Source organism: Chrysemys picta, chromosome 6 (assembly GCF_011386835.1).
Source record: "Chrysemys picta bellii isolate R12L10 chromosome 6, ASM1138683v2, whole genome shotgun sequence".
In the NCBI taxonomy this organism is placed as follows: Eukaryota; Metazoa; Chordata; order Testudines; family Emydidae; genus Chrysemys; species Chrysemys picta.
Window position 1 is genome coordinate 69,264,021 of NC_088796.1, and position 14,884 is coordinate 69,278,904.

At 41.2% G+C, this 14,884-nt stretch overlaps 1 protein-coding gene across 2 annotated transcripts in view; it reads left to right on the forward strand.

Moving 5' to 3' along the window:
• The first annotated feature begins 1,274 nt into the window (after positions 1-1,274).
• The window catches only part of CAMK4 (calcium/calmodulin dependent protein kinase IV), a 288,928-nt gene continuing 275,318 nt past the window's right edge, over positions 1,275-14,884 (forward strand). The window contains exon 1 of one of the 2 annotated variants that reach the window (XM_005281632.5): positions 1,275-1,600. In XM_005281632.5, the coding sequence (XP_005281689.1) occupies positions 1,470-1,600 (131 nt within the window). In that variant the 5' untranslated portion in view covers positions 1,275-1,469. The remainder of the gene's footprint in view (positions 1,601-14,884) is intronic. The other variant, XM_024106727.3, reaches the window with a different exon arrangement.

Genomic DNA, 14,884 nt, shown 5'->3' on the forward strand with positions numbered 1-14,884 from the left:
TTAATCTAAAAGCCTTTAAGAACCTATATATGTAACTTTTCATAGAAATAAATAGGGACACAATTCTAGCACCAAGTTTGTGCTCCTAAAATTAAGGGAATCTAACTGCAAAAGACTAAATTTTCCCCATTAATTCACAAGCCAATCTACTCTAACAATATTTTTAGTATAATTATAATATAACACTTAGGCCCTGATAAGGCAAACACACATTTGCCTTTATTCATGTGAGTAACACTAAACATGTGTAAATATCCTCAGACCTAGAGCCCAATTCAGTCTCCATGTGCTATAAATGCAGTGGTGTGTTTTTAATGTAGCAGTGCAGTAAATCAGGGTAGCTGCTATTGGAGTGTAATCATTTATAGTTAAAGAGATACTGCCACGTAGTGAAGACAACTTTTAGTACTGGTGCTCAAAGCAAAGACACGATGCTATGAATGTAAACGAAAACGGGACACACGTCTCCTCGTGTTTATAACCAGTCTCTTGCGGTATTTGCAACCCAGACTTTGTAGCGTTATGGCATTGCACGAGAATCTGAAAGTGAAACTCACTGGGGGGGGGGGGGGGAGGGGAGAAGGGGTGAAACTACCCAGTTAATTTTCCTTTCCAACATGAGTGAAGGGCAGAAAAACAGTAGATTCATAATCAAGAGATTTTAGTAACAATAAGAAAATCGGAAAAATAGATCTGATCTTTAGTTTAACGGTCGCTTGGGGCAGAGCTAGCTGGGGGGAGAAGAAACAGCCGGGGGCTGTAGGATCTTACAGTGCTGCTTCCCTTCTGACAGGGCATCTTCCAGTCTGCTGTGAGGGCTGGAGAGGAACCCAGAGCGCATTAGGGCCCCGGAGAAAGACGGCGCGGCAGGCAGGTAGCCTGGTGTATTGGCTGGAGCTCACATACAGGCAGAGAGAGGCTGCTGGGGGCCCGATGCCAGAGGCAGGCTCTGCGCTCGCTCTCAGCCGATCCCGGGACTGACTCCAGCATCACTTTAATGGGAAGCGGATGGCGATGGCAGCGGCAGCCCAGCAAGTAAAGAAACCGCAAGCGCGGCTCTAAAGGCTGCTCCCGCCTCTGGATGCTCCCGCTCACACCTTCCACACGCCAGGACCGAGCCGCTGCAGGGGGGCTGGGGCGGCTTTGCTGTGGGTTCCCCTGGGCGCTGCAGCCCCCACTCCGCACCGCTGTGTGTGTTGCTGCTGCTGCCGCCCCCGGACCCCCGTCCCCGCCTGCCTCTCCCGGGCGGCTGGCAGAGCAGCAGCTGCTGAGGCTGGAAGTTTTCCTGGCAGCGCTGGGCTCCTCCGCCAGCCAGTCCCCACCTCCCCGCCGCGCGCTGGAGAGGAGCCGCGGCCGCTGCTGAGGGCAAGGCGGGGGGAAGCGCCGAGCCCAGCCGTCTTCGCTCGGATTCCGCAGCCTGGCCCGCCCCGAGGGGGAGGCAGCAGCCACCGGCCGGCCGGAGTCCCGGCATGCTGAAAGTCACCATGCCCTCCTCGTCCTCCAGCTCCTCCGCCGCGGGCAGGGCGCCCGACTACTGGATCGACGGCTCCAACAAAGACACCCTGGCGCATTACTTCGAGCTGGAGTCGGAGCTGGGACGGTAAGGGATAGGCTGCTGCTGCCCCGGGCAAGGGGGCATTTCCGGGCATCCTCCGCTGCGCGGAGCGGGCTTTTGGCTTGTGGCCGCGATCGGGGAGGGCTGGTGCAACCGGTGTCAGAGGCTGCGGGGACTTTTCTCTTGCAAGGTGGGGCTGGCTCCCTCCCCCATCCGCTGCCTGCTGCATTTCCTTTGAGTGTGGTTCATACTTAGATTTTCGCCCCCCCATCCCGCATGCTGTCTCCTTTCCATGGGGGCTGCCTGAAATTGGAGGAGAGGAGAGGAGAGAAATGTGATAGCCAGGAAGACCGCCTCTGCCCCAGTGCTGTTGGCTGTATGGCAGTTCCCCTACATGTAGGGTATGCAGCATTTCCTAGATCCCCGCGTTTCCAGAGCTAGTGGGAGATGAAGACTTGTGGACGAGTTTGGGTTTTTTGGCTGGGGAGGAGGCAATCAAGATGATTATAGTGATGGTAAACTTTTTTTTTGTTTTTGTTTTTGCTCTTTAAGACAAGTGACATGGGAAATTAAACTTAAATACCAGCTTGCTTTAGTGGCTTTTTAGTAGTGAAGGGGAGAATGAATCACTTAAAACAGTTGCAAGCAGGATTATAAATTGACATGTTGATACAAAGAGAAACCCTATATGTGAACAATTTAGCACTAATTAGCTGGGAAGAGCCTAAACTATTAGGCTCCGTGTACTGGCGTGGGGGGCGGGGCAGGAGATGTATTCCAAATACCATCGGGAGATATCATGTTCCTCATGGTGACCAGCATGTACAGCTATTGCCCATGGCCCTTCACCTGTGACTTGCCTACTTTGCCTTGACAGAGATGGCACTATAACTATTTTGAGATGTAGACATTTCACCTGAAGAAGCACTTATTTTTGCTCACTCTAAGGGTTACGGTATTTAACACATTTCAGGGTTGGCTCGTTTGTACTAGGAAAGCTCAAGATGACGCATTTACTGCTCTTGTCTATCAATTACAGTGTCTTGATGATGAATGCACCCTGATTTCAATCGCTGAAAAAGCTAAGCTGTAAACGATGTCCAAAGAGGCGTTAGTAGTTTTGTGCTGGATGCATATCTGCCCATTTTAAAGGTGTGGACGCATGTTAAACACAGAAAACAAATTCAGTTCAGAACGAAAGTCAAGCAAGTCCTATGTTAAAAGGAAAATACAAGTTAATTTGTTAAGAAAAACACACTATTGGCCCAATCCTATAAATGCTTAGCCTTATGAGTAACTTACATTAGTAGAGTTATCAACGTAAGTGTTTGCAGAATCTGGGCTTAATATTGTTCAGAGTGACTGTTAGGCATTTCTGTGACTAGGCCATACTGTAAGTAAATTGAACAGGAGTACTTGTGGCACCTTAGAGACTAACAAATTTATTAAGAGCATAAGCTTTCGTGGAAGTGCATCCGAAGAAGTGGGCTGTAGTCCACGAAAGCTTATGCTCTAATAAATTTGTTAGTCTCTAAGGTGCCACAAGTACTCCTGTTCTTTTTGCGGATACAGACTAACACGGCTGCTACTCTGAAACCTGTAAGTAAATTGACAGTCTAGTTCTGAGTTTTTATACTAGACACATTTACATGATTTTGGGCAAGCTGCTACAGTCCTTACTCAGACAAAGCTGCCATTGAAGTAATGAGTCTATGAATAGGACCTTTACATGTGAACTGCATTCTTTCATTAGGAACTGCAATACAAATTAGGAAGTGATTGCCAGTATCTGAGAGAATTTTGATGTTTGGTACATGTTCATTCATGCATGCCACACTACTGTCACAGCACACTTCTTCCAGTCATTTAACCATTCTAAGTATTTCTAAACTAAACTCAGCATATCATTTAATATTTGTCTTCTATATCTGTGTAGAATTTTCTGTATCGGTATAGCATTATCAACAGAGCATATTGCATTTAGAACTGGAAAGTAAAAGAATTGATGTGATACAGGAACATGTATAATGAAGGTGGATGAGTTGTCATAAACTTTACAGAGTAGAAGTAAAATGAGATCAACAATCTTGTAGTGAAAAACTTCACAGATGACTGTGGTTGCATCAGTTTATTCACAGAAGGACTTGTAATTACAATGTTTTTAACTGAAAGGAAAAGTAAAACCTTGAACTGACATAGCTGCGTGTTTTTAAAAAAACAAAACTATCTTTTTAGCTATTGAGTATTTGGCTAATATTCCTTCCTTTTTGTTACTTATACTGGAATGATGTTTGCACGTACCATGTAGATAGTAACTTGAACTGAAAAGGCTTGATGAATGATATTCTGCACATTTGACTTTAACAATATAGCACTTGTTAATACTCTGTAGGTGGCAGCATTGGTGGTGAGTTGTATATTTTCTGTATCTTGCCCAGTGTGTCTTTCAGCTGAGAGTTTGCATTTCACAATATCCTGAGAAAAGGTTTTGCAGCAGTGTTAACCATAAAATACTACACTTGTAATATGCCAGAAACATAAAATCTTTTATGTTAGTCTTGTGTGGACCACACTCAGGTACAGAGTTTATGCAATTGAGATTAGTATAAAGAGATTATTTGAAGAAGAGGGAGAAAATTATGTAATAAATGACTCCTTTGATACTCAATGCATTTTTTAAAAAGCAATTTAAGTTGTGAACATACCTTCAGTATCACTTTTATTGGAATTGTATTGAATATAATTTATTTCAATATGGCCAATTTTATGCACTCCATATCTTGAATCAGAAAGTGACAGAAAAGTTTAATGTTCCTAATGTATTGATTGTTGGCAGAGCCAACAGCTCATACACAGTTTGGCTATTAGGGAGTATTTCTGGCTGGGTCTCTAGAGTTATTCCCTCATTGTCAAAAAATGACATCTGACTCTTCTGTGCACATGAACCATCACCAGAAACCTTCTGAGCTAACTTCACGTTTAAAGTATATCCTCACTAGTATAATCTTCATCAAGGCCCTTATCCTGAGAGCTATTAAGCACCCACAGTTCCCATTGTATTTTCAGTGGGTGTTGGGAAAGCACTGATTACTCAGGCCCCAATCCACAAAGCTACTTAGGTGCCTAAATCCCAGATTTAGACACCTAAATCCTGTTTTTTGCCTGCACTGTGATCCACAAAACTCGCACTGAATCCTGTAGGTGCTGAAATTCACTCAATGCCTATATTTTTTTAGAGTACATGTTTCTTAGGAGATCCAGTAGGTATACTGAGAGGCTACCTATCAGGTCAAATCCTATTCAAAATCTGGCCAGGATGACAGTGGTGGTAGCCAGATTAGAACTTTGAGTCCAGTGGTTAGAATACTTGTCTGGGATGTGGGAGGCCCAGGTTCAATCCCTGGATTTGAATAGGGTCTTCTACCTCTCAGATTAGTGGTTAGAGCCCTTACCTGTGGGATATGCTGATGTGGGGGCTCCCTCAATCTCTCCTGTAGAAGCTGTTCCATTGGGGATAAATAATGAAAGTGATTGGAGCAGGGGGATTGGACTCTGTCTCCAACTTCCCAGGTGGGTGCCCTAACCACCGGGATACAGAGTCTCTTTCTTGCTCATGCACCCAATGCCTGTTCAACTGAGCCCAGTGGTTAGGGAACTCACCTAGGAGGTGGGAGGCCATAGGTCCTGTCCCCCTGCTCCAATCACTTTCATTATTTATCCCCAATGGAACAGCTTCTACAGGAGAGATTGAGGGAGCACCACATCAGAATATCCCATAGCTCAGCAGTTTTAGAGCACTCTTCTGAGAATCCTTTCTTTCCCTGTCTGGCAGAGAAGGGAATTTTGGGAGATCCAGGTTCATCACTGGCAAATCTTTTAGCCCATTGGTTAGAGCAATCAGGTGAGTAGGCATGGCACTGGTGCTGCTGTTTTGTGTGGAGCGAGGAAGCTGCCCGAGAAGCTATGTAGGTGCTTAAGCTGTCTTACTCCAGGAGAGGGGTTCGGTTCGTAGATCATCTACGCCAGGGGTTGGCAACCTTTCAGAAGTGGTGTGCCGGGTCTTCATTTATTCACTCTAATTTAAGGTTTCGTGTGCCAGTAATAGATTTTAATGTTTTTAGAAAGTCTCTTTCTATAAGTCTATAATATATAACTAAACTATTGTTGTATGTAAAGTAAATAAGGTTTTTAAAATGTTTAAGAAGCTTCATTTAAAATTAAATTAAAATGCAGAGCCCCCCGGACCGGTGGCCAGGACTCGAGCAGTATGAGTGCCACTGAAAATCAGCTCGCGTGCTGCCTTTGGCATGCGTGCCATAGGTTGCCTACCCCTGATCTACTCAGAGCAAGACACCTCCCTGCAGCCCAGACTTAGCACTGTTCCTATGGATTTTTTTCCCTGGGTGCCTAAAAATAGGTGTGGCAACGCCTAAATCCCTTTGTGTATCCAGGCCTCAATCCCTAATGACACAATGCAGGGTGAGCTCAAGTACTAGTGTGCTGTGAACCCACCATCTTTTAGTGATGCTGAGTGAGCTGTGCTAATATCTTATGTTAATAATCTTGTTCATGAAAGCAGTTATATAACAGTAATTGAAAGGGAATTCTAAAGTCAGGTAACAGCACTTGTTATAGCAGCATTATTTTTATAGAAATGGGTTAATTTTGCATATGTGTGGAAGGCAATAATACATTTTATTTGAAACTCTAAGCCAGTGCTGTCTGCTGTCATATCACCTTGCAGAACTTCATGTGACGACAAACTACAAAACAGCTTTATAGTTCCTCTTCATAAATAGATCACCTACAGAATTGCATGTCGTACAGACTGTGCTTTCTGTGCCCAGTTGAGAAGCTCGATTTGTTTTGGGTGTTGTTAAACTATATGTGTACCACACAGGTTTTTTTGTTTTGTTTTTGACACAATCTTTGCTTGCAACAATGGTGTGTTATTCTGTAGTACACCAAAAAAAAAAAAAAGATTTTTGAGGTAGGCCAAATCTTGATTGCCTTACTAATGCATGTAGTCCCATTAAAGTTTCATGAATAAGGTGAGCAGGATTTTGGCCCTTATAGAGTTAATAACTGAGATTTTCATATTTTCAAGTTGGCTTCACAATTTAGACCTTCAGCGCCATAATTTGATCTTTGTATTAAAAGGACTCTGTGGTCTCGATTCTAGTATTGAATGTATTAATTCATTGTTTTATACTGACTCATTGTTCAGTTATTTTTTGCCAGATAACTCTTTCTCCCCCCCTCCCCCTCCCGCAATGCATATATTTTTGGAGACTGCAAGTGTTGAACCAGAGTCTGTAACAATGAGCTCTGACAATGCAGTAGCTTTGGAGTTAGGCTATTCTGTCCCATCAGTCTCTAATTAACAAAGTTCTACCCTGAGTTATGTCATGTATAAATAATTGAATACTTATCAAAACAGCCTGATCAATACTTTAAAAGATTATTCTCTTCTGCCTCTCTAAGGCTTGGTCCTGCAACTACAAATTAATATGACTCTTGCTCTGAGTAGTTGTATTGAAGTTGTGGTAGAAAGCACTGCCCTAGTAGTATTTTTGGGATCTGGCTCTCTGCTCACAAATGTTGTATTTATTTCTCATTGTTATAGAAATAACTTTAAGTAAAGCAGGATAAATAATATGCCATTCATGTAGGAACCTTATACTTTCCACTAATTGAATTAAAGGTTAATTCAGAGCAAACTTGTACTGTAATGCCATAAAAAGAAGAGAAATTTAAAAATAATTTACTTTCTTAGTAGAACTGCCTGTGGTTAAGGGATGCCAGATCAAGCCCTTAGAAGCGGCAGTGAAATAGAGAACCAACTGATGTGCAAGGAATGAAGGATTGGATCCTAATATCAATTAACAGAAAAAATGCAGTCACCATAGCAAAAAGGCCTCAGAGATTGGCAATTAGATACAGTAAGAATGTTTGGAAGTTCCCAAGCTGGTGTCTCAAGTAACCTCCTTTATTAACTTTTTCAACCCTGTTTAAATCTCTCACTACCTGTATGTTCAGAAAAGTGTTGGTGGTACAAAGACTTGCATCTTCCTAATTCACTTTCAAATAAGACAATATTTTAGTATTGAGCATCCAAGTCCAAATGTCACAAGTCAAATTCCATGCTCAGTTACTTTGTGGAGCCCACTTAGCCTTTAACTTCAATGGGGTGGCAGGGATATGTAATTAAGGTCAGAAATGGCCTAATTCATTCATGCTTTTGAGCTTTAATCCAACATTAGTACAAAGATGTGTCTGTCCACTTCAAATTGCAAGAAGATGAGTTTCCAAAGCAGCACAGAATTTGGTCCACTCTTTTTCTTAATCATCAAATTTGCTTGCTAATGCTTCAAGACCATAGGTGAAATTGTGGTCTTCCTGAAGTCAGTGACGAAACTCCTGTTGACTTCAATGTGGCCATATAAGCTAATATGTCATCCATACCTTATTCAGGCAAGACTCTCCCTAGCTTCACTGGGAGTCTTGCCAGAACAGGGATTGCAGAATCTAAACCTAAATCATGAGATGGCTGAAGAAATGGGTAACTGAAAATGTAGTTTTTTCACGACTGCTTATTTGAGTCTGATCCTGTCCTGATAGTAGTATGACTGAAGTATTATTATTATATCATGGTTAGAACATAGTCTATGTGAAATGAATTTGCTGATTCAGTCTACAATAATTCCCAGTGGACAAAGGTGTCCACACAACAGCTGTTAACTTTGTTGGCTACCGCAATGTTTGTTTTCTCTGCTGAGCCTGCCATGTTCCTCCAGGAATGGCCTAAAGCTCATCAGTGGGGCAGTGTGCAGAAGCTGCTCCTGCATGCTCTGTGGGAAAAAGAAAGGAATTCAGTTTTCAGTGCAGTCAATGGTACCTTTCATGAGCCCTAAGTTCATCTTATAAAATATAATTTGTTTACACTGTAATGTGAGCAAAGTTTTTCAAACCAAACAAAATAGACTACTGATTGGGATATGCAGATACTTATTTTCAATTACAGATGCATTGAAAGATGTGCTACATGGGGAATAAACACAAATGCATTTGTGGGGTTTTTTTTTTTTGAGGTTACCAGGTCCAGTTCTATTACCATGCATATTTTAGAAAAGTAATCCGTACATCCTGAACAATATTTTTATTTTGTGTGCAAGATGTCTGTCATTTGCCCTATATATAGTTATACTTGTAAACTAGATGGGATATATCGGGGGAGGGGGAGGTGAGATGGGGTTTAAATGCTCTTAAATCAAGAATTAGGATTTCTGAGTGGGCAGTGACAGAATATACTGTCTTTCCAGAGTGTTACATTGTATCTGCATACTGAACATTTATTAGTTAATGTGCAGAATGTCTTGTGCTGTGAACCAAGTGAACCTTTCAATTTCTTCTGTATAATAAGTGCTGGAGGTGGTTTGAAATGGTTGCTGTAGGTGGATCTTTCTGTATAATTTTCACAGCTTGTTTGTGTTTATGGAAGGACTGTTAAAATGGAGAATGTTATTCTCCAGAGAACAGTTTATATTTATTATTTCTATGGCATTACTTGTTCCAACAGCTATCCATCTTTGTGGTGTTTTTTTGGTTTAAAAAAATTATCTAGAAAACTTGTATTTCTCACATGAAAAATTAATACTTACCCTTGGGGTAAAAATTCTTAGAAATACTGCAGATGTGTCTGGGCTTCAGAAGTTGAAACTAATAGAGTTGTATCAGTTACTTTAGGATGTGAGAGGGAGATTTTTGAAGCTATGAGCAATTCTGCAAAAGCACTATAATCTGCAGTCCAGAACTAACAAAGCTGTTTCTTTAACTAATTGCAGAAAACCTGTATGAGAAATAGAATACATGCATTTCAAGTGTTGCTAGAAATTTTTCCCCAAATGTGACTTTATTATAATAATCTTAAATTATTGTTTAGATGGGCTAGTGCTTGCCCTAGGTTTGATGGAGCTCTGTATGGTACAAAAGAGATGTACAGACCCATCCAGTTATCTCCGTGGCTGTACTAGGTCTGTGATGTGTGAATAACCAGGGCTGGAGGTGACCACACGAGGTAGCATAGGTAGATGGCTACCAGTAATAGATGTCTTAATGCCTGCTGCTTGTTGGCATAGAAAATGATCATATTTTAAAAAAAACAAACCCACCTCTCCTATAAGTGGTGGCCCTTGTGAAATAATAATAATCAGTACTTCTATAGCACTTGTCATCTGTAGATCTCAAAATGCTTGGTAGAGGAGAATAATGGTCCCCAACAGATGAGTTGGGAAACGGTGTGGAGAAGTTAAGTGACTTGGCCATGGTAATCTAAGGGCCAAATCTGGAAGTACAATGTAGGCCACCACCTCTCCCAGCCTGGTGTACTATCCATTGGACTATTCTGCTTCCCTTATGGTGAACCATCTCTCATTTGTATCCAGCTGGATACCAGTCACTAATGTAGCCTTGTAAAGAGAGAGTTTCTCACACTAACCTTTCTGTTGAAAAAAGACGCAAAGACATGAGTATATTTTAAGCTGTGCATGTACAACACCTGTCATCATTAGGAGTTAAGTACATACACTGGGAAGAAAATATCCTTCATTGTATCTACCTGTGTTGTGCCATCACAATGTAGCAGAATTTAAACCATGTAATTTTGCACAGCTGCTACAGATTTAAAGTTATAACTATTTACTTTATTAAGGGCCTAATTCTGGCACCTTTGTTCATGTTAAGTAGTCCTTCACTTTCTGAGAAGCACCATTGATTTCACGGAGGCTACTCTTGGAGTAAGGAATACTCAACTGGAGTAAGATAGCAGACTTTGCCCATCCCCCTCCCTTGAGTAGTGGTCCTGTCTCTGGTTCGTGGTGTGCCAGATGTTATATACTTACAAAAAATAGAAATGACAAGCTTGGCAAACAGCATTTCCAGGGGATTAATGACTGGCCAAAGGTTAATGATCCTCAGCTTTGCCTTGTGCCATCAACTTCCCCAGCCAGTCATTAATTCCCAGGAAATGCTTGTTCATTTAATTGTTATTGCTTATAAACTAATAGCTCTGTTCCAGAATCTTTTTCTTTTTAAAATACTGTCTGGAATCAGACCCCAGGAGTCTATGAAATTCTCTGATTATAGAGAAGCATATGGTATATAGAATATGGAAACTTTTTGGGTGATGCAGGGAGTGTTGTCTTTTGTGGTCTCGCCATTTTTCCCTCTCTTATTTCTCCTTCATTGCCACCAAAGGCCTTTTCTGGGTAACTGTTCCTTTTGATGAAGGAGAGCTGGATGAAACTCTTTCCTGAGCCAATCAGCGCCACTTTTCAGCCTTGAGAAGTTTGTTCAAGAATGGCGAGAAAAAGGTGCTTCTCCCTTCTCCAGCTCAAGAGGGAGAGTCACTACCCATAGGAAGTCCCCAGGTCTTTCTGTGCCAGGAAGTGAGAGATTGATTTTCTAATTAAGCCCATATCTCCTGTAATGAGGCTGTAGGATGGATTATTGCATAGTACATTACAGTACAGAATTTTGTCCATGCTGGCCCACCAGCTGGAAGAATGTTCCAGGGCAAAGTAAACAAAGTAGAACTTACCTAGGTTACCTCTTGGAGGAGTGGGATAATCGAGAATTATCTTGGCGTGTCCTGGACAATGCAGAGAACTTATGGTTTGTGGATGTTCTATTTTTTAATTATTGGAATTGAGTTTTTGAGGTCTACAAAGTCCAAACCTAATGTAATTTCCCTTTTAGTATCAAATTAAGATTTTTGTAATCAGGAAAAGCAGGTTTTGACCTCTTTATAAAAGGTATTCGCCTATCTTGAGAACGGTCAGCACATTAAAAGAATAAGAACACTGTTGGAAATAGGACATGGAAACTTGTTGTTGTTTTAAGTCCAAAACAACATTTATCAAATGCTCTAGGTTCCAATTACACCTCTATCCTGATATAACACTGTCCTCGGGAGCCAAAAAATCTTACCGCGTTATAGGTGAAACTGCGTTATATCGAACTTGCTTTGATCCGCCAGAGCGCGCGGCCCCGCCCACCCGGAGCGCTGCTTTACCGCGTTATATCCGAATTCGTGTTATATCAGGTCGCGTTATATCAGGGTAGAAGTGTAAATACATTTGATTATATATCCACACATTTGTGTTTTGGCATACCATTACTTTTAAAATGGGAAGGCACATGCATCTAGTGATTTTAGGATTAAATTTATGAAAACAACATGAACATGTATAAACATTTGTTTGCTCTAAAGGGTATTGGCAAGTGTGTTATGGTTATTGCCATACATCTATTCATTATTGTAGAGGCCTATTAGCTTTTTATTCTACTATAAATAAATAACTTAATATCTTTCTGGTTTTTAGAAAAATGAAAGAATTGTAACCTCTGAGGGACCAATCAGAGCATTGCAAACAATGTAAATGTCCCCTTTGAACTTCCTCCGCAAGAGATAGCGGAGAGAAATGATAGGCACAGATCACAGAGCTGTATAATCAGACTTTTTATATGAATTCTAAATGCAAATAAGGGAGTTGTCTGAGCAGCTCTTCCAGTATTTTGTTTGACAGTTGAGGTTATGTACTGTCCATAATCCACATGAGCAACTGCCATTGACAATCAACAGGCATTCTGTATTGGATGAAGAGACTATAAGGTAATGTTAATTCTTAAATGGATTATTTTAAAAGTGCTTGTAAAATATTCTGTCATTCATAACTAGATAATTAGGTTGTCTAGCTTTTTTCATGGGCAGAATACTTTATTATTTAATGTTTACATTGCAATGGCACCTACATATCAGACATGACAGTCCCTGCCCCAAACAGTTTACAACCTGAAAGGTAAGATCTAACAGCTGGATGAGACCTCAGGGGGTAGAGGCGGAGTGCAGGATAATAAAATGGGGTATTTTAGCACAGATAAGTTGTACATTCATGCGCATACGCTCTCGTTTATATATTTTTATATATCTATACCTATATATAGTCTCAACTCATGAATAGTGTTAGTTTTTGGAAAGTTTGGGTTAAATAGGATTTTTTTTGGGGGGGAATTTAACATTCTTGATGTCAAGAAATCAGATGTCTATTTGAAAGACTTATTGGTCATCAGAAGATAAGTATGGTGCTAAATTTGGTCACAGAACTGATTGCAGGACTTGAAATGCATAACACGTTTAAGATAAGGCTATGCAGAACAGAGTGACAAGCTGCCTGATAGATAACTAATAAAACATGATTGCTTGGCACAAAGGCCTGAAGGGGGTCGGTATTTGCCAAAAACAAAGGGCTCTGATCCTGGGCTTGCACATGAAATCACAGTTAGAGAGAGGCCCTTCTGCTATCAAAACACATGAGGTAAAGAGAGGGGAGAATTGGTTTACTAGCTGACTATTAGAAATGGTAAACATTTTTTTGTACTTCTGAAAATGATGTGAAACTCTAAGTTCATTGGGGGTGACTTTTTCCTAACCTACTTAAAGGTTAGTTGAAGTGTTTTTAAAAATAGAGATTCTGGACAGTATTTCTGAAAAACATTCAGCATTTTTCAGCCAGCTGGACTGATTATATTGAAATGGGGTTTAAAAACATAATTTGCTGTGACTCCTCACAAAAGTGGGAAATTACTGGAGTGCAGGTCCTAAATAAGCCTGTAGACTGTTCACCTGCATATAATTCAAATTGCAGATCTTTTAGCTGTTTAGACTTTTTCTCCAGTACTGGTGAAGAGCCAAGTTAGGAAGCTGTGCAATGTATGGAATTTTTATTAACTCCAAGGGAGGATTGGAAGCCAACATTCTATGTGAGTTCTGTGCACAACTGCTGGATTAAAGCCCCTGAGTCCAAATTCCTAGTCCTCATTTATCTGAAAAATCTTGGTCTCCTCTTTGTGTTTATAGATCTCAATCTGCTTTTTATGTGTTCTAATTAATTTGGTCTCTGAACACCATTGTCCCTGATTTACAGATGAGTAAATTAAGGTACAGGAAGTTTAAGGGCTGGATTATACCTCTCTGATCTCTTCATGCCAAATCTCCTGCCAGTGCAGAAGGTGAAGCATACCACGTCCATGACATTCTTTCTCTGCTCCTAGCATCTGTGGAGGCAGGCCCTTTTGAGGTCATGAATCTTCTGCTATAATGATGTGTTTTGTAGGTGAGCATAGTGTGAAGCAGCTGTCAGGAAGGACTGAAGGACAGATTTTTCATCCAGACCTCAACTCAATCTCTGAATTTTAATTTTTGTTTGTGTGTGGTGTGGGTGTGTGTTTTTTTTTTTTTTTTTTTTTAGGTGCAATTCTGTGCTTGCACTGAACTGTGGGCATTAATATTAATAGTTGGATATCTAACTGCCTTTTTTGTGGGTGAAAGCAGGTATACTAATATATGTTAGTGCAATTTGCTGTGATTACAAAATGCAGCTTTTTGGTCCCCCAAATTTAAGTGTTTTGTCTTCTGAAGGGACAAAAGAAAATCATCTTCAGAAATAATATATAATTTCATTAGGCTCTCTTGTAAAATGGTACTATTCTGCTTTGTTTACTGTAACAAAAAACAGTCTGACTTTCTTCTTGGATTCCTCTGACACCTTTGTCTCTCCCTGTTGTCAACCTCTTGTTGACGTGTGGTAGTGTGGTGGAATGTGTACAAATCTGCACTGGCCAGGCAAGAGTTAACAATCTGCTAAGGGCTCAAGCAGTCCTGCCCAACTACACCTGCAAGGCATGTCAGGCCTGGAAGAAGGGCCTGAAAAGGTGAAACTCAGCTCAGTTAGCAGTAGCCCTGGGAGGAGTCCTCCTCTCCCAGAGGAGAGTGTAGCTGAGAACAGGGACTGCTTGCACAACTGCTGTCTATTTGAGCCCCTTCAGAGAAAGATTGGTTGGCCTTCGAATGATTACAATTACTTTGGAACTCTTTATTAGTGACTTGCTGGTGGTTGTTGAACTGGAATATACCCTGCCAGAGGTCCCTTGAAAGAAGGGAGGCGTGTGAAAGTGAGTCATCTTCCTCCCCCTTTGGACCTCTGATAACCCTGGAAGGGGGTAGACTCAAGTGGGACTTGGCTGGAGGGCTGATTCTTCCATGCCTGGACCTGTGCTGATGACTGTTCGGACCCTGAGGACTGGAGTCTGGATTAGTGCATGGCTCTGTCACACCCCAAGGGCATGGGAAACAGTCTGTGACAAATAGTTTCTTAAATTCGAGGCGAGTTAGCCTTTTTGTGCGCATGTGTGTGTGAGAGTTAATATCTGTTTTCATTCCATTTTGGAATATACTAGTACATGCACATCATTGTCTTAAATCTTTTCCAA